General features: G+C 38.3%; 1 protein-coding gene across 2 annotated transcripts; it reads right to left on the bottom strand.

The window, feature by feature from the left end:
- Positions 1–7898: 7898 nt before the first annotated feature.
- GAL (galanin and GMAP prepropeptide) lies at positions 7899–21427 on the bottom strand. Of its 2 annotated transcripts, none has more exons than XR_003090960.2 (7): positions 20744–21075; positions 20185–20265; positions 19414–19468; positions 17575–17661; positions 14037–14114; positions 12407–12586; positions 7899–8219 (listed from the first exon to the last, which is right to left on the bottom strand). XR_003090960.2 is itself a non-coding variant. In XM_014577825.3 (7 exons), the coding sequence occupies exons 3-7, from the start codon at positions 20263–20265 to the stop codon at positions 8167–8169; spliced, it is 354 nt and encodes a 117-aa protein (XP_014433311.1). In that variant the 5' UTR covers positions 20744–20885; positions 21178–21427; the 3' UTR covers positions 7899–8166. The 2 variants fall into 2 exon arrangements, 1 of the variants encoding a protein (XP_014433311.1); XM_014577825.3 differs by lacking the exon at positions 12407–12586 and adding an exon at positions 21178–21427 and having other exon boundaries at positions 20744–20885.
- Positions 21428–22018: the final 591 nt, after the last annotated feature.

Genomic DNA, 22018 nt, shown 5'->3' with positions numbered 1-22018 from the left:
TTTATGCCAAATAAGGAGCTGACCCATCAAATTTAATTGTAAAAATCTACCTTTTCAAATAGTGCTATGTACAAGTGTAAACAGGTGCCAATACAAGATGTTCATGTGTAATTACGAAGGCTCTGTTTGAAAATTAAATAAAAAAAACTACGAATAATTATATTCTCTTTCTCTGATACCACTGGTTTGTTAAACACCCATTTTATGAGTGCAAATACCAGTTTGCATACACAAATGGATGTACACATAATTTTGGAGGCAAGTCAGTTTGGCTACGTCTACACTGGCACCCTTTTCCGGAAATGCTTAAAACATTCCAGAAAAGCGTCCGTGGCCAATGTAGACGGGCTTTTCCAGAAAAAAGCCCCGATCGTCATTTTCGCGATCAGGGCTTTTTTGCGGAAAAGACTACTGTGCTGTCTACACTGGCCCTTTTCCGGAACAGTTTTTCCGGAAAAGGACTTTTGCCCAAACGGGAGCAACCTAGTTTTTCCGGAAAAACACTGACAATTTTATAGTAGATCGTCATTGCTTTTCCGGAAAAGCAAGCAGCCAGTGTAGATAGATGGCAAGTTATTCTGGAAAAGCAGCTGCTTTTCTGGAATAAGTGGCCCAGTGTAGACACAGCCAGTCTGTTTAAAAATGTAGCTGCAAGTAGGGTATGGGAGAATATACTAGATACTGTAGTAATGATTCCAAATGAGATTGCCACTCTAGAGTGAAACGCAGCAGCTGTTACATTGCACATCAAACACTACATCACAGGACAAATAGCAGAAAGGAATAACCTAGCCAATTGAAATGACAGAAGGAATTTAGGGAGGCAGAACACAATTGCCCCTCCACTTGAATTTGAATAGATAACTAAATAAACAATACTATTTTTACAAAAATGGCATGAAAACTTTTATAACCACAAATGACTAGGACTGAAAAATGGCACCTCGAATAGTGAATGATGAGAGCAGGTTGACAAAATTTTAGCTGAACAATTTTCCATCTGAAAATGCTAATTTGACATAATCTAAACTTTTCATGGAAATTTAAGTAAGGTTAAAACTAAATATTGATATAATAAAAAATTATAACACTTGATCTCTTTGGCCCAATTTGAGATGCATCCAAATTCTGAAATCTTAGAATATCTCATTGATCAGAAATTATGTTTTTGACCAGCTCTAATACTATGTATGTGCATTTGTTCTGTACTGACTTGATTCAAGGAAAAATTGCTATGGTAAACTCAATTGAAATACCACAGAAAATGGAACATATGGGCAATTAATTGTAAAGGCACCTTGATCAAACCTGATGCAGTGGGATCTTGGGAACAAATAACTATTTTGCATACAATATGTTTTAGGAAGGAAATGTGCCAGAAACAGCCTTTATCTCCAGCTCAATTCTTTCTATAAAGGGATAATTCTGTGAGATGCTGTGCACCACATGCAAAGAGATTTGTGCTCTATGTTACATGGAAATTCAATATTGGCCCCTAAGTATCTAATACTGCAATTAAAATTCAGATACCTAATGAATAAGTACAAGTATCTATGCAATCTTTGAGTCACAATTCTTCCACATAAGCCTCCACATCCTCTAATGTGAATACTGCCAGTAATGCCCCTCTGCCATGTATATTAGCCAAACTGGACAGTCTCCATGACAAAGGAGAAATGGACACAAATCAGACATTTGAAATGGTAACACACAAAAACCTATGAAGCAATATTTTAATCTGCCTGGGCATTCATTAATAGATTTAAAAGTAGCCATTCTTTTACCAAATAATTTCAGGAACCAACTGCAGAGAGAGACTTCAAAACTGGCCTTTGACACCATCACCCAGGGACTGAACAAAAACATGAAATGGATGGGCCACTATATTCAACACCCAAATAACATCAAAAGCTACGTATCATACACGTACAGCCCACTCTATTAGCCCCATTTAGCATGGACACTTTAATTGACAAGGTTTTTTTTTTCTTCTTTCCTCCTCTTCTCTCTTTTTCTTCTTTAAACTCTTTTGGGGGGTTGTTCCTTTTGCTCCACTCATCTGAAGAAGTAGGTTGTGCCCACAAAAGCTCATGATACTATGTATTTTTGGTTAGTATCTAAGGATGTGTCTACACTACCACCCTAGTTCGAACTAGGGTGGTAATGTAGGCAACCGGAGTTGCAAATGAAGCCCGGGATTTGAATTTCCCGGGTTTCAGTTGCATAAAGCCGGGCGCCGCCATTTTTAAATGTCCGCTAGTGCGGACTCCGTGCCGCGTGTAGCTGCGTGGCACGGAGTCCGCACTAGCGGACATTTAAAAATGGCGGCGCCCGGCTTTATGCAAATGAAGCCCGGGAAATTCAAATCCTGGGCTTCATTTGCAACTCCGGTTGCCTACATTACCACCCTAGTTCGAACTAGGGTGGTAGTGTAGACATACCCTAAGGTGATACAGGACCACTTGTTGTTTTTCAAGTTTTTTTAAGTTACCGATTAACATGGTTACCCCTCTGAGACTCTAATTCTTTCATGGGTAGTGCAATTATGTACTTCCCCTTATTTAAAGCACTGATCAAACCACTCAGTATTAACCTAATTTACCTTATTTAGTGAATTTGCAAAGAAGTGATCAGACACCAAATAAAGTCAAATAATGTCATACTGACTTTATTGTGTTAATGTATTTATTACCTGACTATTGAGAATGCAATTGCTGTGCTTGTGCTTTGAATCCTATCACCTCAATATTATCTTGAGGTAATAAATGTCCTGGTTTAATTCTAAACTAGCATTTCCCTGTGCCTAATTCTAATTTGTTGCTTTTTAATTTAATTTAGTTGCCACTTTTTTATTATGTTATGGGACATAGAAGATTGATTGGCCTTCAATTTACATTATCAGTCATTCATTTTCTAATCCTTATTATATCATATGTTCTTTAGAAAGCAGAAGTATAGCAGGTGAACTGTCAGAATCATTTCTGAGATAATTCATGCTGAGGTACTTTGTTATCTTGTGAAATTACACTGTGCTACTCTGACAAAAAAGGGTGCAGTTTCTCTTAACTATTGTAACATTAAACTTGAAAGCAGAATTATGTCTCCCAATTTGCCAAAAAATTTTAAAATGAAATTTCAAGCCTTCAGAGTGTTGCAAATCCCTGTTCCGTACTTTGGTACTAATGTTTGTAATATGACCTTTGCATTAGTAGACAGGTGGGAAAATACACGTAGTCTATCATCTGCCTAATGACTCCCTATCTGAGTAGGCTGTTTTATGTCAGTTGGCCACCTGAATATTGGAATTTTTTTTTCTACATTCAACTGATCTGCATTTAAACCAGTCTCTGGGTGGGAAAAAATCTGCTTGCTAGAGCACTGTGTTAAAACAGTCCATTTCAGTCAAACGTTCATTTTTAGAAATTCATTAGCCCAAGTATGGAAGAAAATTATTAAGGGGAGGATATGACTGAGGTTTATAAAATTATGTCTAGAGCAAGTAAATAAGGAAATGCTATTTACTCCTTCTCATAATGCAAAACTAAATGCCACCAAATGAAATTAATAGCAAGTTAAAAAAAAAGAAAATGTTTCTTCATGAACAGTCAACCTATGGAACTGCCTGCCAGAGGATGTTGTGAAGGCCAAGACTACAACAGAGTTCAAACAAGAATTAGATAAATTAATGAAGGGCAGGGAATAGACCACTTGATGATTACCTGTTCTCTTCATTCCTTCTGTGGCACTCACCTGGCATTGGCAACTGTCAGAAGACAGGACACTGGTCTAGGTGGATCTCTGATCTGACCAACAATGGCTGTTTTTATATTCTTATAAAGATCTGTGGACCTATGCAAAATGATTGTGTGCTGAAGTGTGAAAGAATACCATAGTTATCTCAGTGGATTTATAATTGCAGCTATATCACTTATTTGAGATGTAATTTGCTGGTCAAATGATAAGCCCTATCTGCTTGAATTTTGTAAATTGTATGACTGTAATGTACTCATTAAGACATTTCAGAAGCCAACAGGGAATGCAGAATATAGTGCCCCATGTAGCTCAGTGACACAAATCTCAGGGAGCATATTACATCTGTTCTCTGAAGACTTTCTGTCTTGTACCTCTTTACTTGTAACTCAAGCTTCTTGATTTTGATCTCTGAAGCCTGTATGGTTTTCAACCAGAGAAATGATGTTTCACTCCAGGTATCATCATGGCAAGTGAGTGCAGGTAGGGCACTCATGATAATATGCTACAGATGTTAATGTCTAGACCACTGATAGAGCATTCTCAGTAGGTCTCTTGGCCCAGGAATTTGTTTTCTCCACAGCTCTATCAAATCTGAGTCAGTCTCTGGTGTTATGCTTAATTCAGAGTCCTTGGTCCTTCTCTTCTTAGAGGTGACCGTTATGTCCTGTATCGGGGAAGGGAATTAATAAACAGAGGGACTTTGGAATAGGAGGAAATTCTCTAGTTCTCTGCAGAAGCACACGGGATATGTGTCTTTTCTCGCTGTGTGGTCTATCAATAGGATTGGTCCTTACAGCATGATGTAAGGGTTATCTTGTTTATTTGATTTTTGCCTGTGGGATTCATTATAGTGGTGGTATAGTTTTAAAGCAGGATGAAATCTCTCATATTGACGTTGTTCAACAGACTAGATGGATGAGTCCTTCCCTAAATGAAAACATAAATAATGGTTTTTACCATGTACAGATGGAAGAATTTTTGAATAGTATAAAAACCTACACACATTTTGGTCATTTTTTAAAAAGTTTGCAAAGACTAAGGGGGGGGGGGGGGGCAGTTAATGGGGATACCTTGAAAAAATGTGCCTTTTGATATCTTCATTTTAGAATTGTAAATCCTGAAATATTTACTTCTAGGGATTATTATGGTGCCCATTACAGAGTGAAATTATATGGCTTATGCTATGCAGGAGGTCAAACTAGACACTTATAATGATCCCTTCTGGTCTTAAATTCTATGAATCAAAGTAGTATCTGAGAAACAATACGATAATCAGGTCTTGTGGGACTACCAGCTCAGTCAGACAGCACTTGAAATATTCCAAGAAAGCTTCAACTCCTGTGACTTCTAGCATAAAGAATTTCAAAGAAATATCCCAACAAAACCTTATGGAATGTATCCACGAGTCCTTAGGAACATTCTAACTGGAATCAGTTTATCACTGGGATGGGGAACCTCCTGCCTGTGGGCTGGATGCAGTTTGCCAGGGGTTGGCCTCTGGCCGGCCACCAGAAGCTTGGTTTGCCTGCACACCAGCAGGCATGGTCGCTTGCAACTCCCAATGGCTGTGGTTCACTGTTCCTGCCCATTGGGAGCTGCAGGAAACAGTGGCCCAGCCCCCTGCACTTCCCACAGCTCCGATTGGTTGGGAATAGTGAACCACAGCCAACGGGAAGTGAGAGCAGCTATGACTGAAGACGTTCAGGTAAACAAAGCATATGACAGCCTACTAGGAGCTAACCCTGGCAAACCACTGCCAGCTAGAGCACCGGACGTTCTCCACCTCTGGTTTAATAGCTGTCCTAACATGTTTGCCATAATTTAACTCAGTTTATTTTAAACTGAATTTTTCCTTGTCTTTGAACAGAAAACAAAATCATTCTGAGTTAAAGTTCATTGGAAATGATACTAGAATCAACTATTTTTTCATAGAAAAAGTAGAATCCCTGTGGTTAAGTGCTGCAAAGAGGTCCATGGACCCTAAACATTCATCATGCACAAAATCCAAAGTTCATGAGAGTAGGTAAGAAGACTTCTATAGAATTCAGTGGGCTCTATATCAGGTTGCAGCATGGAAAATAAGTTGAGTTAAAATTTCAAAGTGCTTCTTTGCACTGTAAGTACATACTGTACTATTAAATTCACCCAAGTAGAGGGCCCACCCAGAGCTGTCTGGCTTTCTCACTGGACTATTTTTTAAATCCTACTCCTGTACTGCCCTGCAATTCTCTAGCACACCTGCTTCCTTGTTTCTTGTATTTTTATCCCATTCCTGCTGTTATGGCACTGAGTCCTGCAGGATCCGTGGGGTCCCGTCCCACCACAGGGCTCTAGAACTATCCCAGCAATGGCTGGAGCAGCTGCTCTCAGCAGATGTCTCCTCACCAGTACCCATCCATCCCTGCATTCCCTGGGAACTTCCTGATTCGCCCAACTCACCCATGCAGATGGATCAGAGTCCTTATGCACCTCTACAAGGGGATGAGCAGCCCCTGCATCTCCCCCATGCAAAGGGATTGAAACTTATAGCCCTCCATGCAAATGACAGAAGAGCCCCTGCATCATCATGCAAAGAGGATGGGAAACCCCTATGTTTTCCATCCTTACTTCTATGCTGCAGCTGATAGCAGCATTACCTTCAGAGTTGGACTGCTGGAACAGTGGTGGCTGCTGGTCAGAGTGGTCATTTTGTTTGCAGTGCAGGAAGACTGGCGTTATTTGTTTTATCTTTGTTGTTTTTTTACCTTCTGCCCCACAATACTCATTCCCAGTACTACCTGCTCCCACATTGTTTCTTGAATTTATATCCTATTCCCACTATTATGGCAACAGGTTCGGTGGGACCTGCAGGAACCCTCTCCTATTCTAGGGCTCTACTCCTAAGGCCCAGGGTGAGTTTATGCAGCAGGTTGTTTGAAGTAGATACAATGGCCATGCAGTGGTTATTGAAGGAGATTCTACCCTGGCCCTTATCACTGAGTGCACTTGGAGAAGAGACCATATAAATGATCTAGGACAGTGTTTCTCAACCTTTTTTTTTATAAAGTACCCCTTTTTCAAAAAAAATAAATAATTATAAGTACCACCAGTACCTACAGTTTTCAGATACACAACATTTTTTTCTATCACATTTGCAACACATTTGTTTAAACAACTTATTTGTAGCAGGGCGGGCAATGAAAATTTTGGGTGTAAAAAGTACAAAAATAATAAGGCGCTGTAAAACTTAAAACAAAAATTCCATTTTCTCCAAATTTCAGTTGTATTGATGTACCTTCCCCCGACTTCTCTCAAGTACCCTTTAGGGTACTCGTATCACTTGTTGAGAAACACTGATCTAGGAAATCAAATCCATTCCAGAGGTGTATGTAGTAATTGAGTTGCAGACAGAAAGCCTGCCTCCATCTTGTGTAGGGTTGCCAGGTGTCCGGTATTTTCACCTCCTGTCTGGTTAAAAAAAAATTCAGAAAATACTGGAGATCTAAAATGTCTGGTATTTTCTGATTTTTTTTTTCCAGCCAGGAGGTGAAAATCCCAGGTGCTTACTGGGTTCCACAGGAGAGCTGTCTGGCTCAGAGCAGGGAGACAAGATGGTGGATGGTTGCCGGCAGCCTATTAGGGCCAAAAAGCCTCAAAAGCTTTCATAAAGGGGCCACACTGTCTTTTTTTTTTAAATTAATTTAATTTTTTTTTGCATAATAGCTCTCAGGATTCTTTTTTTCTCAACAACTTTGGTCTCCTCCCCCCCTTTTTTTTTTTCAACAGAATTTTTTCCCCGGTGGTTTTTTAGGGGGGCAAGAGGGGTGTTCGGTATTTTTGGTTAAACCATCTGGCAACCATCATCTTGGGGAGGAGGATTACATCTTCACTTCAGTCCATACTTCCTTTCACAGTAGCACTATACTGTAGAAGATTTCTATAGCAACAAAAAGGGGTTTTCCATCATTGTAGAGCTCCACCTCCTTGAGCGATGGTAGCTAGACTGATGGAAGCATTCTTCTGTTGATGTAGCTGCATCTACCCGGGGGGCGGAGGTGGGGGAGGGATGTAAAGCTGACACAGCTACAGTGCTCAGGCCTAGGATGGATCACATACTTAAATATGTATTTAATATAGTATGTATTGTGCACTTTGTGTAAGTAATTTTAAAACACTATTTGAAAGGAAATGAAACAAAATGCAGCTGCTCTTTTTTATTTTACCATCTACCTAAAGAAATGTTTTTTATCAAGGCAAAATCTTACATTGTAACATCACAGAAAAAAACAAAACAAAAAGGGCAAAATGTAGTTTACCATGTGTAACTCTGTAGAAGAGTAATGTAAACAATAATCACCATCTTCTGATCGTTCAAAACTCTGTTTAGAGTTCAGTCTTAATTTACAATACAACAAAATATAAATACATTATTTTTCAGGACTGATTTGTTTCTTCTGATGAAAGTAAATTGTCTAGTGCCCCAGCCTCTGCAAAAGGAGAAAAAGAAAAACAGTCATGATTTTTAGCAACAAATAGCTAAGTACACAGTTTAATATTAACAGTTAATTCCTAAAAATCTACCTTATGATTGCTAAACTTTTTTACTTTGCTTCCCGTCAAGCACAGATGAGGCAATAGGCTCACACTTTTCATGGTATGTTTCTTTTGCATCTTAATAAGTAATAACTTCCTATAACAATTTACACTATTTTTAAAACCCTTCCATGCCAGCCTTGAAGTTTTGATTCATATAACTGAATATCAGTATTATAAGATTTTATATTGTTTGATTGTTTGATCCTGGGTGGGCATACCCCTGCACCAAGCCAGTTTCATAACCAGAGCCAGACAGGACAATTGTGATAGTGATCTCCAAGATATCACTTGTGAGAGGGTTATTTTAATATACCCCTTTCCTTTAAGATGGCAGATGAATAATCTGAATAACAATTATTGTTTTAAACCGTTTTGCTCTCTAAAATGGGTTATTTTGAGGAAGAAAATGCATAAATTAATATGTTTAGTGCAATAAACTGACATTTGAGTAGATGTGTAAAAGCATTTATATTACATTATTATTGGAGTGAAAATTAAGATTTTTTAAAAATCAAATATTGAATTGGTGTAGAAATTCATATCAAGGTCTTGCTGGTAGCCATTTCTAGCTGAAAATGTAGAATCACATTCTAAAATATTATATTTTGCAGCTTTGTAGCACACGTTCTGCATTACAGAAAAGCCACTGTATATGATCCAGTGGATTTGCTTTTTGCGCAATCTCAAAGCAGACTGGAACAATAAGGAAGAGCATTTATCTGTGTGGCCCAAAGTGCAGACTAGGTAATTATTACTCAAAAAGTCACCATTCCTTGATTGACCCCTCAAGATCATCTCTGAGAGATGTCGATTTAACCTGTTCTTAAATATCTCCAGTGTTGGAGATTCCACAACTTCATTATGCACTTTATTCCAGTGCTTAGCTATCTTGACAGTTAGGAAGTTCAACTACTGTCCAACCTAAACCTCCCTCACTGCAATTTAAGCCCATTGCTTCTTGTCCTATCCTCAGATGTTAAAGAAAATAATTTTTGTCCCTCTTCCTTGTAACACCTTTTTAGGTACTTGAAAGTTGCTATCCTATCCCCTCTGTCATCTCTTTTTCAAATTAAAAAAACCTAGTTCTTTCAGTCGTCCCCCAGAGGTCATGTTTTCTAGACCTTTAATAATTTTTGCTGCTCTTCTCTAGATCCTCTCCAATTTCTCCACATCTCTCTCTAGCAACTTCCCTGACTTTTCAAAGATGATAGATAATAGCTCAGATACCTCCTTTATCAACTCCTTGAGTATTTTAGCATGCATTTCATCGGGGGTAGGTGACTTGAAGACTTTTACCATTTCTGAGTAATTTTTTAACTTCTTTTCCTAATTTAACTTTTGACCCTATCCCATTCTCATTAACATTCACTGTGTTAGGCATCCAGTCACCACCAAAATAAAGTGAAAACCAAAATAAAGAGGTCGTTAAGCACCTCTGCCATTTCCACATTTTCTGTTATTGTTTCTCCCTCTTCATTGAACAATGGGGCCTACCCTGTCCTTGATCTTCCTCTTGCTTCTATTATATTTGTAGAATGTTTTCTTGTTAATCTTTATGTCTCTAGCTAGGTAGAGCTCATTTTGTGCCTTCGCCTTTCTAATCTTGCCCCTGCATACTTGCATTATTTGTTTATATTCATCCTTTGTATTTTGTCCTAGTTTCCACTTTTTATAGGACTCCTTTTTGATTTTTAGGTAATTCAAGATTTCCTGATTAAGCCAAAGTGGTTCCTTGCCACACTTCCTATCTTTTCTAGGGAGCAGAATAGTGTGCTCTTGCGCCTTAATAATGTCCGTCTGAAAAACTGCCATCTGTCTTCAATTGTTTTCCTCTTAGTCTTCCTTCCCGGGGAACCTTAGCTACCAGCTCCCTTAGTTTACTAAAGTCTGACTTCCTGAAATCCATTGAATCTATTTTGCTATTCTCCTTTCTACCATTCCTTTGAATCATGAATTCTTTCACCGAAGCTACCTTCCACTTTCAAGTTCTCAATCAGTTCCTCTCTGTTAAAATCAAATTTAGAACAGTACTGCCCTAGTAGCTTTCTCCACCTTCTGAAATAAAAAATTGTCTCCAATGTACTTCAAGAACTTGTTAGATAATCTGTGCCCTGCTGCATTATTTTCCTCAACAGATGTCTGGATAGTTAAAGTTCCCCAACACCTCTGCCCTTTTTTCCTGCCTATCCTTCATGAGCAAGTTGTAGCCTTCTATACCAATGTTCCAGTCATGTGTATTATTCCACCGAGTCTCTATGAAACTACTTCAAGTTTTTCCTGATTTTTCACCATATTTCTTGCATTTGTATACAAAACACTGGGGGTATGTCTACACTACCCCGCTAGTTCGAACTAGGAGGGTAACGTAGGCATACCGCACTTGCAAATGAAGCCCGGGATTTGAATTTCCCGGGCTTCATTTGCATAAACTGGGCGCTGCCATTTTTAAATCCCTGCTCATTCGAACCCCGTGCCGCGCGGCTACACGCAGCATGAACTAAGTAGTTCGGACTAGGCTTCCTAGTCCGAACTACCATTACTCCTCGTGGAATGAGGAGTAACAGTAGTTCGGACTAGGAAGCCTAGTCCGAACTACCTAGTTCGTGCCGCGTGTAGCCGCGCGGCACAGGGTTCGAATGAGCAGGGATGTAAAAATGGTGGTGCCCAGTTTATGCAAATGAAGCCCGGGAAATTCAAATCCCGGGCTTCATTTGCAAGTGTGGTATGCCTACATTACTCCGCTAGTTCGAACTAGCGGGGTAGTGTAGACATACCCTAAGATACTGATTTGATTTTATGATGGTCCCCCCAATTTCTGACCCATCTCCCCTCCATGAATGGGAACTCTAATTCATCATCAGTAACTTGCATTTTCCTTCACATGATTTGTTTGGGGAGATGATTAGGGATGTAAGTGAGTAGTTGACTATCTGATAAGCCAAGGCAAAGGTGCAGCGGTCCAGGACCCAGTGCAAGCTAGAACTGCTCAGTCCCGGACGGGTTTCAAACCTATCCCTGCTGTGGCTCTGCATTTTAACTGTAGTAAGAGCTGGGCTGCCTGCGCGCTCAGCTCCTACTACATTGAAATTGCAGAGCTGCAGCAGGGCCCCTTACTGACTAATCATGTAGTTGATACAAATTGTACTGACTACACAATGCAGACATACATCTGACGAAGTGGGTCTTTTCCCACAAAAGCTTATGCTCCAATACTTCAGTTAGTCTATAAGGTGCCACAGGACTCCTCACCGCTTTTGCAGATTCAGACTAACATGGCTACCCCTCTGATACAATTAATCAGTTATCTGCTTCTTAATAGCCTTAGAAACGGTCAAAACCCCTGATTATGGATGTTCCAGAGCCATCCTCCCTGCGCCATTTATGCTCTCAAGCTGTTCATGCTGTTACTGCTGATCCCAACCTCCAACTTGTGGGGGGAATTCACTGAGAACAGCAAAATAAGACAATACTGACTTTCCACTCCCTCATTTGGGAATAGCCCATGGGTGGCTAAATAAGGTGTCAATCAGTAGTTATTTCAAGTGGCTACCCTGTAAATATGGATTTGGACAGATGTTCATTATTCAGTTAACAGGGTGGAATAGCACTCAAAGATTGGGAGAATTTGGTGATTTCTAGAGCATTGGGTAAACATTAAACAATGTTATTTTAAAACCACATAATCTAACAGATGAGTAAAAATATTGAAGGAAAAATATTTGTATTCATATATAAATTAAGTAAACATGCTCTGCAAGAATTGGGATAAAAAATGGAACCACCCCCTCCTACCTCAGAGATCAGAACCATTGCATAATTGCAACTAAGCCTGCAGAGACCATAAACTCACTTTGCAAACAGACTCATTGATTTTAATGGGTGACACTCTGCAAGCTACTTCTCAAAAATTAGTATATTTGATTGGGGCCCCAGTTTTGCATATTAGATATTTCTGTTAAAATGTAAATTTTTTTCAAAAAGGATTTTTGTGTAGTTAATCTAAATTAATGTTTTTCTTATATAGCAAAACCAGAGTTATCTGGAAAACTCTGTTATGCAAAACATGGTTTTGTCCTACCTTGACCATTTAGAGATCTTGAAAATATTTTCCGTTTCCCCTAATGTTGACTGTATAATTATTCAACATGCTCGATTCAGGTAAGCAAGGATATGTTGGGTTTCAAAACTCTTGAGAAAGGTTTGCCTTTGGACTAAGATTTTTGTGCCAGAGGATGTACTGTTGAACTATTCGCATTCCCTGAAAATGATAGTACTGTTCAAAGATCCTTAACTTTACCATTCAACAAACATAGTCTTTATAGCACATGCAATGTAGTTTGGATAACACTGTAGTTGTATTTAAATATTTATAATATTCTCAGTGAGGATTTTGGTGAAACATCATAGGTTATTTTATAAAGTGATGCCAAAACTGTCCAGAGCTTAATATACAAGATTCATATAATCTCCAAGTTAACAGATCATTGTGAATATCTTTTCAAAAGTAATTAATAAAACACAAATGTAACATACAATTCTTTGCTATCATTCCAGGATATTAATTTTAAAAAAAATAGACCTGTACTTTTATCTAACAATAAATTAACTGCTATGAAAGTGTTTATAATTAAATATATTCAAAGGTAGAATGAAAGATTCATCATGCTTCTTGCAATTATAATACAGGCCTTTAATCTTCCTATTTCTCTCATAATGCAAATCACTTTCTAAATGTTTTTAATGTAGCAGAGTTGAAAGGAGTAATTCTATATTGGTTGAAAATTTAAAAGAGGTGTATTTAATAAATCAATTTACTTTGCCTGAAAATTTCTAAAAATTCACCAATAACTTCAAAATTATAATAGGGGTAGAATTCACCAGGTTTTCCCCAGCTTGATGCTATAATAAAGCCATAATCCTTAATTAGGGATCCTTAAAGGTCTCAATCCTGCTGGTCCTACATAGACCATTCTCCAAGATTTGACAGGAAGTTTTGCCAGACTTTGTTGCCACACAGGTGAGTGATGTCACAGTTTCAGGGAAATGACTTCATCACAATGTTCAAATGGAAGGAAAATGTGTTTCCTTTGTCACGGTCTTATACAAATGTAAAGCAACTTGATAATGATAAACTTAAATCTCCTTTTATTTAGTTAAAAATATAGGCTCTGTTAAAGCTCGTTCAGTTTTATCTGTAGCTGATATTCTGATGGTACCTAAAGGCTCCAAGCAGTACTGGGTCCCCTTTGTGTGTGGCACTGTACAAATGTATAATGAAAAGATAGACGGCACCAGCACCTAGGTGCTTACAATCTAGCATCTGGATCCTTAAATCTTTAGTCATATAATTATCATACTTCAGTGATGCTACTTTATGCTGAACTTTAAATACCTGCATAAGTGTTTTGTGGGAAAAGGCTCTAAATAGTTTCTTCCAGATGTCAAACAATTATTCATAAATATATTATTCAATGATATCATTTCAGCATATTTTGTTCTAGGAGTTATGTCAAACATCATGAAAACCATTCTCCAGTGACGCTCGAGAAAGTTGCCAGTTCAAAAAGCATCTACAATTATATATTCAATTCCAGTACTGCAGCTCTTATTCTAGAATTTTGTCCAAGTAAGAATTACAGAAGCAGATCCTCAGTGACTATGAAATGAAACTTTAACTGTACTTTCAAATGATTGAAAGCTTTACTAACCTTTAAGTTGCAAGTAAGTCAAAAATTCAATGATTGTGCGTACAACATTGTCATCAGCCACTGGTCTCCCAAAATTACCTAGGAAACATTTATTCGATATTATTTAACATACACATAGTATGAATATTTGCTGATATAGCTTTAGTCACAATGGTGACTATAAGAAATCAAAAAAAATCTGTGGAATTACATTTCATTTTAAAAATACAGTGGAAAAACTTAGGGCCAGATTCTCTCCTGAACTGAAACATGTTTGGTACAAGAAAGGAATGACATCGAGGAGCTTGTTACAGGTTCTTGATTCTGGAACTGCTTCAGCTTCTGTACTAATACAAGTTAAAGTAACCATCAGGATATTTGGCTTACAGGGCTTGCAAAGTCCTACAGGGCTGTCTGTGAAGCTTATACATTTTGCAGCACCAGTCAAGAAGTTTATATCTGCAGAGACCTTAGAGTCTCAGAGTTCCAAAGAAAATAGGTCCAAATTTATTCACTCAATCTGATTAAAAATAGTCTGCTATATTAGTTCTCCTTGAACATGTAAACAATTTCCATTTTAAGACAACTTTATAAGAAGCTACTACATTCCACAAGTGAACAATTTTTTTCAAAATGTTGTATTTCAAAATATCTTATTTAATTCCAGTGAAACTTTTAAAAAAAATGCCTCAATTGAATAAGGTCTGCATGTGAAAATTCAGGTGCAAAGGAGATTTTTCAGAGTTGATGGAAGGAGGTTTATAACAGAAACTAAGTTACAGTCTTTAGATCCCATTCTGCTGAGACCTATCAACTTGGGGTGACTTAATTAGAAATTGAGGGTACTCATCACCATACAAGAAGCCACAACGTATAGTTTCCAGATCATGTATCTACAGAGGAACTGCCTGCATATCCACAGATGGAAAACAGAGTAAGTCAGCAAGAAATATAACTAGGTCAGAGTGCACCCACTGTCCCTTTCATCAGTACTTCAGAGTAGCAATGTAATGTATATCTGCTTTGCTAGTCACCAACATTTCAGGAAACCATTCAAATTTTTTCTATACAACCGTAAACAGAAATTAACTAATTATCTTCAGCAGAATTTCACAGTGTATGGGAGACCTATTGATGTTCTCTCACTAATAAGTAATAAGCAAAAAACCTTACCTGAATTTTGGACCTTTGCTGACTATTAGATATGTCTCGATTGTACTGTGAGGGTTTGAATTAGTTTATAAGTTCCTTGGAGCAGGACTCTTACCTTCCCCTGTTAGTTGTTTGTGTGCTCAGCGTTGTACTATCAGCCTTCTCTAGATTGGAGTAAGAAATGAATCTCATTTTGAGATTCCCTAACAGAGGAGAAAACTAGATCAAGTCCTTTTGATCTGTACATAGAGCTCCATCTATGTATGGGTCAGTCCCTCGCTATACAGAAAAGAATCACAACAACTCCCAAGACTTCTTCTGAATCCCATTAAGAGCTATTTGTGTGTCTGGAGATCTGTGCAGATTAGAAGGAAGCAAGCAGTGAGTGGAACAGGCAAAGAATGTGTAGACAAGAGTCGGTCCTGAGTGGACCAATAGGTTGTAACCGAAAACTCACACATGCACCTGACTCTGTCATGTGGAATCTCTTCCTTTAAGGGAGGCCTCAGCCATGGTACCAAGTATCAGGGCTAGAGATTATGTAGCAGCATAGAGACTCCACATTTGCACCCTTTGGGGGAGGGAAGAAGAGGGTGGTATGTCCTCTTTTCCCAATGGAAGACTTCAGAGGAAACATTAATGGGAATTTCACGGCATTTGCTACCTTAACATGCTCGTGTTGTGTGTGAGCTAGCTATGAAACTATAATTTGATAAAGCAAAAGCTACCTGTTGCTAAAGCTGTAGTTCTGTTTAATTATGAATAATCAAGTGGGAGTTGGTTGTTATGTCAATGTTTAAGAGTTTCCGTTAATAACTGCTAGCTGAGTACCTGCTTTAGCTCCTCATTGACTCTATCATACGCACAAATATAGTATGTATATAACTATTCCAAGTTGATATTGTAAATTCTATAAAAAGTGTTTAAAATAAGACACCCCAATAAATGGCAACTAAAACCAAAGTTTGATGCTGTAAAAACTCTCCAGCTGTTACTGGCATCATTCACCCTTTATCTAGGAGTACAATCTCAGGATTTTTTAATTCAATAAATAAGTTTCAGATATACTAAGAAAGGAAGTGGTTTTTGTATTGGTCTAAATATTTGCTTAGAGAAAAAAAAACGTATTTTGAACAAAGTAACATTTTGCATGCCAATACATAGGAATTTAGTCAGAATAAAAACAAATGTTTTAGGATGTCCATGGATGCAAGAATATGTGCAGCAACCCTTTTTGAATTTCGATCCATTACCATTAGATGAAGTACAGGCAGTCCCCGGGTTACATGGATCCGACTTACATCAGATCCCTACTTACAAACGGGGTAAGGCAACTCCGCACTAGCTGCTTCCCCCCAGCAGACCAGGGAGACGTGAAGCTAGCGCCACCCCCAGCAGACCAGGGAGACGCGGAGCGGCTTTTCTCAGCAGACACCTCAGCTTGAGAATAAAGGACTGAGGGAAGTGAGGTGTGGGAGAATAAAACTGAGCTCTGGAGAAATGTTTGGCTAGAGTTTCCCCTACAATATGTACCAGTTCCGACTTACATACAAATTCAACTTAAGAACAAACCTACAGTCCCTATCTTGTACGTAACCCGGGGACTGCCTGTATAGTACAAATAAGGGTTATAAAACAGGGGAGATAAAGATCAGATCCTGAGAAGTATAGAGTACTCACAACTCCCATTGATCTCACTGCTACGAATGCTCAGCGCCTCTCAGAAACAAAGGTTTGTTCTAAAATCAATTGCAATAAATGAAAAGCTCCTAATGACTTTATTAAGCTTTGAGTCAGACCTTAAGTCCCCTCACGGAAACAACTGTTCTTGTTTAATTGTGGGGAAAGTATAAAATTATGGTTAGGGTGGGGTTATGAAATCTGTTTTTCAAAAACCAGCTCCAAACAGCATGATCGAGAACAGCTTTCATTTTTACGTTGATATGATAAAAGGTGTCTCCAAACATTCCCTAAAGTAAAATCTTCCTAATATTGCTCCTTACTGATCACAGTCCTAAGCTAATCAGTGAGGACTCTTAAGGGTCTGATAGGACTTGGAAAGCTTTGTTTTGAACCTATATAAAGAAAAAATTTAAGTGTTATAGTTAAATATGTTAATTTGGACAAAATAAAGACAACTCAAAAGCCTGACAGCCAATATATGACTCTGCATTTTAAACCATTACGAGGCAGGATATCAGTAACTGAGGTCATGATCTCCAAACTCTGATGTCTGTGAGCCAAATTTTGCTTTCCTTGACTTCAGTAGGCCTATTCATGTATGTTAAGTACCTTGTCCCCTTAAATGGAAGCTTAAGTTTGCTTGTAGACAGTAAATAACTCAAATGTAGTAAATAAAATGCTATATACAGAAGCACATAATCTCTTAGCTTTATAATTTCATTACCTGTTTTCATATCCTCTTCAGGCTGTATCTCACGTTTACCAGCTAGGCCATGTTTGTCATTAAAAGATCTGTGATTATCTACTGCGTCTGTTAAATGAATTAGTGGTGAAAAGTTAATTTAGTTTACAATCTCCATTCTGATTGTCATGGATTTTACTGAACTAGCTCAAGAAGATTTAAAAGCACCTCTCTTTATAGCCACCTTTTCATTTGTACATGAGAAGATGATGGGAGAGTTGATTAAATGATGTACAATTAGTGAGTAAAAATCATTTTAATAAGTTTATTTCTGAATTAAAGAAGGCATTTGTAATGTTGTGTATGTAGTTTATATCCAGTAAGGACACAGTTCTTTATTGCTTGCACTCCCAAACTCCTACTGAATGTGGTTTTGCTACTCTCTTAGCTTTTTTTTTTAAGCTAAGTAACTTGTTTTAAAGTAAACTGCAATTAGTTTTTGGAGGTTATTCATGTAAACTATCTTACATTCCCCAGGTGCCTCTTCTCTCCCCCTTGCAATGGGTATTTCCTTTATCAGTAAAAGCTGATCAACACAACCTGCAACAGAGGATGATGCCTATTACCCAGTCTTAGGAAAAATGGCACTGCGCAAGTATATTCCCCCATTAGAGAATGGTGTGTATGTCTTTCAACAAAGTCTACTCTGGCATTGCTACTTGAAGGCAAATATACCTTCAAACATTTTACAGATCCAATAAATACATCAAAGATGCAAAAATCTGTTTAGTTATCCCAAGGTCAGTTACAAAAAGTGAGTAATAAAGGAAAAAAGACAATTATGGTCCTTATATGGAGAGCAGTATCACTTATCCATAATGTTTATCATATTGCAACTCCTGGTAATATTTAACGTAAAAAGTAGTAAAGGGTAAGTATACACTTCTGTACGTTTTATGTCTCTTAGCATCTTGAAAACCTGCTGTAAAAATAAATGACTAATGTTAAATCAGGCTAAAAATCCTTCTTTTAAAACTATTTTTATCTATCTTTACTTTTCCTCTCCATACTTTTTTGGAAGCCTAAACTTTTAAATTTTCAGCCTCTCAGACATTGGTTTTGTTTTTAATTACAAAATGGAATGAAGTATTGTCCTCTTTTAAGTTGCTGGTATTTATTTACAACCTCAGCAAGTTTTTGGTTTGTCTAAGAATAATATCAGAAGACTATACATTTGAGCACTTTCAAGAAGATTTGGGGTAAAATTTTGGCCCCTTCAGTGGCAAAATTGGGGCCCAATTTCACCCATAGCATTTCCCACTTGATTGACTGCCAAAATTCCATATAATGTTATAAGTGCTTTCCAAGGCAAATGCCCTTAGAGTCTATAAATTAATGTTTTTTATTAAACTACTTCCCACTTGATTGACTGCCAAAATTCCATATAATGTTATAAGTGCTTTCCAAGGCAAATGCCCTTAGAGTCTATAAATTAATGTTTTTTTATTAAACTACTGAGTTGTATAAAGCTACTACAGTGCATTTTAGAGAAATAAGATGTTTTCCACCTAAAAATTACAACCCAATAGCACTAAGGAACTCTGTAAAAATGATTAAATGTGTAATTCCATATAATCTAGAGCCTTTACATGACATTGCTTTTGAAGAAGATTAAATTCTAAAACTTTCTATCCCAGGCTTCATATATGTAACTAACTAAAGGTTTTCTGAAATAAAACCCTTCAATTGTATGTAAATAGGTTCAAACAAAAATTACAGCAATAACCAGATTAGTGGGTAATATATTGTTCCATACGATAGGCAACAAGGGGCAATTTTAACAGAATTTTTAAATATAGAAAAATTAAATATTTGACTTACGTGGCCCAAGTAGGTAACCAGCACTATTCAAAGTCCAGCCCCTCTTTTCTTTTGCCTTTTAGAGGGAAAAGTGCAGATGGGTTATTTATTGCATGATACTCATAATACTGTCTGGAAAAAAAAACATGAATCTGGGAGGTTGACTTGTGCAAATGGATTCATTCGTGTTTCTAATGAGCTAATATGTTTTATTTATCAAAAAATATTGTTTCATGTTGGGTGAAATCCTGGCCACACTGAAGTCAATGGAAGTTTTGCCACTGACTGCAATGTAACCAGGAGTTTGATCCTACATAGATGAAATTGCAAATCACACATTGCATTATACATTTTAAACTTTACACAGTAGAATAAACATGATCTGTTCCCAGTCTGCTTTGCTGAAACATATAAATATTTCCCACTAGATATTTGCTTGGATTTATACAATTTGTCATTGTGTCTCAGATGTTCATATTTTGTATGCTGTATGTAAAGCAAAAACATTCCTTGTTATTCTTCCAATCTGGCAGTTCACTGAACTTTAGTATATACTGTAAAACTAATTAATCCTTGTTTTGTTTAACTACTTTATAGCACTTCTGTCATGTTGTTGAGTATTAAAATGTCCAATATTCCCAACTGTTCATCCACTATTACATACAGAATATTATCGAGTACTTGCTCTGTTTTAATCAGTCCTGTCTAACCAGGATGCCTGTCAGGTTAGAGGTTACATATCAACTGAGACACCTGTCCAATGAATAGAACTGAAATGGAAGTTATACTTACTGATAAAACGAGTCCAAATGTCTCTGAGAGGGTGGCGCAAAAGATTAGAGAGAGAAACAGGAAACTAGTCCACCTCTGCATCTGAAAAGAGACCACAAATGCTCGGGGTTATTTGGTTTGCATTGCAATGTTTGGGATCCCAGAGGTGTGGAGGGGAGACCCGGGGGGAATTGAAATTGACTTAGGTTCCCACAGGAACCTGATGCCGTAAGAACCATCCAAATAAGAGGAACCTATGAGAAGGAAGACTCTGTATCCGGGGGTGAGTCCCGTGTATCTGAAAGATCAGGAAGGAGCGGCAGAGGATGTCAAATCCTAAAAAAGCAGTAACATCCCCAAAGTCAGACACTCTGGGGACGGGGGCGGAACCTGAGCGCTGGGGCATGGAGACCGGAGATCAGTTTTTGCAATCTCTTCCCACCTCTGCATACAAGTTAATAGCCACTGGCGTCACTAATGCGGGGAGTCAGAAGGGAAGGTGTCCAGGGGCTAAGATTTCATGTACCTGGAAGTTAAACACCTTCCAGAGGGCAAAAGGTTCAACATAAAAGGAAAGTACCTTGGGTTGGGACGCGCTGGTCTGTTCTTCACTGCGCGGAGTCAGTCCTGGCTGGCAGTGGGGCGGCGAGCTGTCCGCAGGCTGCTCTGGGAACTGGATGGTCTCAGCTGGGACTCTTCACTGCATGGCCCCGGTGCGCTCACTGTGTAGGGGACGCGGTGTCTTGTGAGCTCTGGGGATGAATGGAGTTGGGGAGGGGGGGGGCCTGCACTGCCTCTGAGCCCAAGCCCTCTCCCCCTCTGCTATTTATGGGTAGCAGCGCAACTTTGCCCGAACGTCTCTCTCCCAGGGGAGAATCGAGAGCCGCCCACATCCCCGGGTCATTTCCCCTCGCCAAGTCACTGCATTAGGAAGGGCAAAAATTACAGCAATTCAATTAGAGGCATTTGGAAGCAAGATGTGGGCTGCAGATAGATAACAGCCTGGCCAATTACCTTTCATTACGCCTGGGTTGGACACTCTGGCTAGCCGTGAAAAGAGCTCTGTTCTAGACAGCCTGGCCTGCCTTCTATCTTTCTTCTGAAACTTCAGAAGTTCTTTGTTGTTGTTTGAGAATAAGGAAGGGTAAATTGAACACAGCTCCCTCTTTGGAGAATCAAGTACAGAAGCAGAACTAAATGGAAAAGACTCTATATTATGCTGCCTAATAAGACTTACATCCTTGTCGATTACAGTATCTGTTACTGCATTCAAGAACACAGCCGTTTCCCCCTTTCTCTGGGAGCCCCACGAATCTCTCTTCAGTCCAGACATTATTGGTTTCCTTTAAAATTCCTTTGAATCAGTCCCCTTACTCTAGCATCAGAGAAAAAGGAACTGGAGGAAAAGTCTGTTATTTTACTTACCTACAGCTTCAAAGTGCTAAAGGGAGAGGAATATATTTAGAAAAATGTTCTTGTTATTTCTTATCTGGACTATAGCTTGGTGACATTTTGCAACTAAATGCAACTGATCTTTTTTCTCACGTTTTTGTGAAAAAATAACACAAATTCACCCCATTACCTATAATACATAATCTTAAGTATGGCTTATAATCAGTAAAGTGGCTATAAAAACATCAAGGATTCCAAATTTAATTTCCTTCAATGATCAAATTTGCTCAGTTTAAAAGGCTTAAAATGAGTTTTCTAACAAGTGGTCCCGCAAAATCTTTTTGAGAACTGAAAAGTACAGAGCTTTTCTGCCTCACCAGAACTTAGCTGGTAATTAAATTTTGTTGTACAAAATAGACTAGACTCTACCTCACTCTTCTTCAGACCATAGGGTATGCTAAAC

Source organism: Pelodiscus sinensis, chromosome 4 (genome assembly GCF_049634645.1).
Source record: "Pelodiscus sinensis isolate JC-2024 chromosome 4, ASM4963464v1, whole genome shotgun sequence".
Lineage (NCBI taxonomy): Eukaryota > Metazoa > Chordata > Testudines > Trionychidae > Pelodiscus > Pelodiscus sinensis.
Note: the sequence above shows the minus strand (reverse complement) of the source record. Positions and strands in the feature narration are given on the sequence as shown.

Coding starts and splice junctions, on each gene's coding strand:
- GAL (XM_014577825.3), bottom strand. CDS start 20,265: ATGCAGAGGTGGACTAGTTTCCTGTTTCTCTCTCTAATCTTTTGCGCC. Junction 19,469..20,184: donor CATTTGGACTCGTTTTATCA/GTAAGTATAACT, acceptor TCCCTCTAAAAG/GCAAAAGAAAAGAGGGGCTG. Junction 17,662..19,413: donor TGGTTACCTACTTGGGCCAC/GTAAGTCAAATA, acceptor TTCATTTAACAG/ACGCAGTAGATAATCACAGA.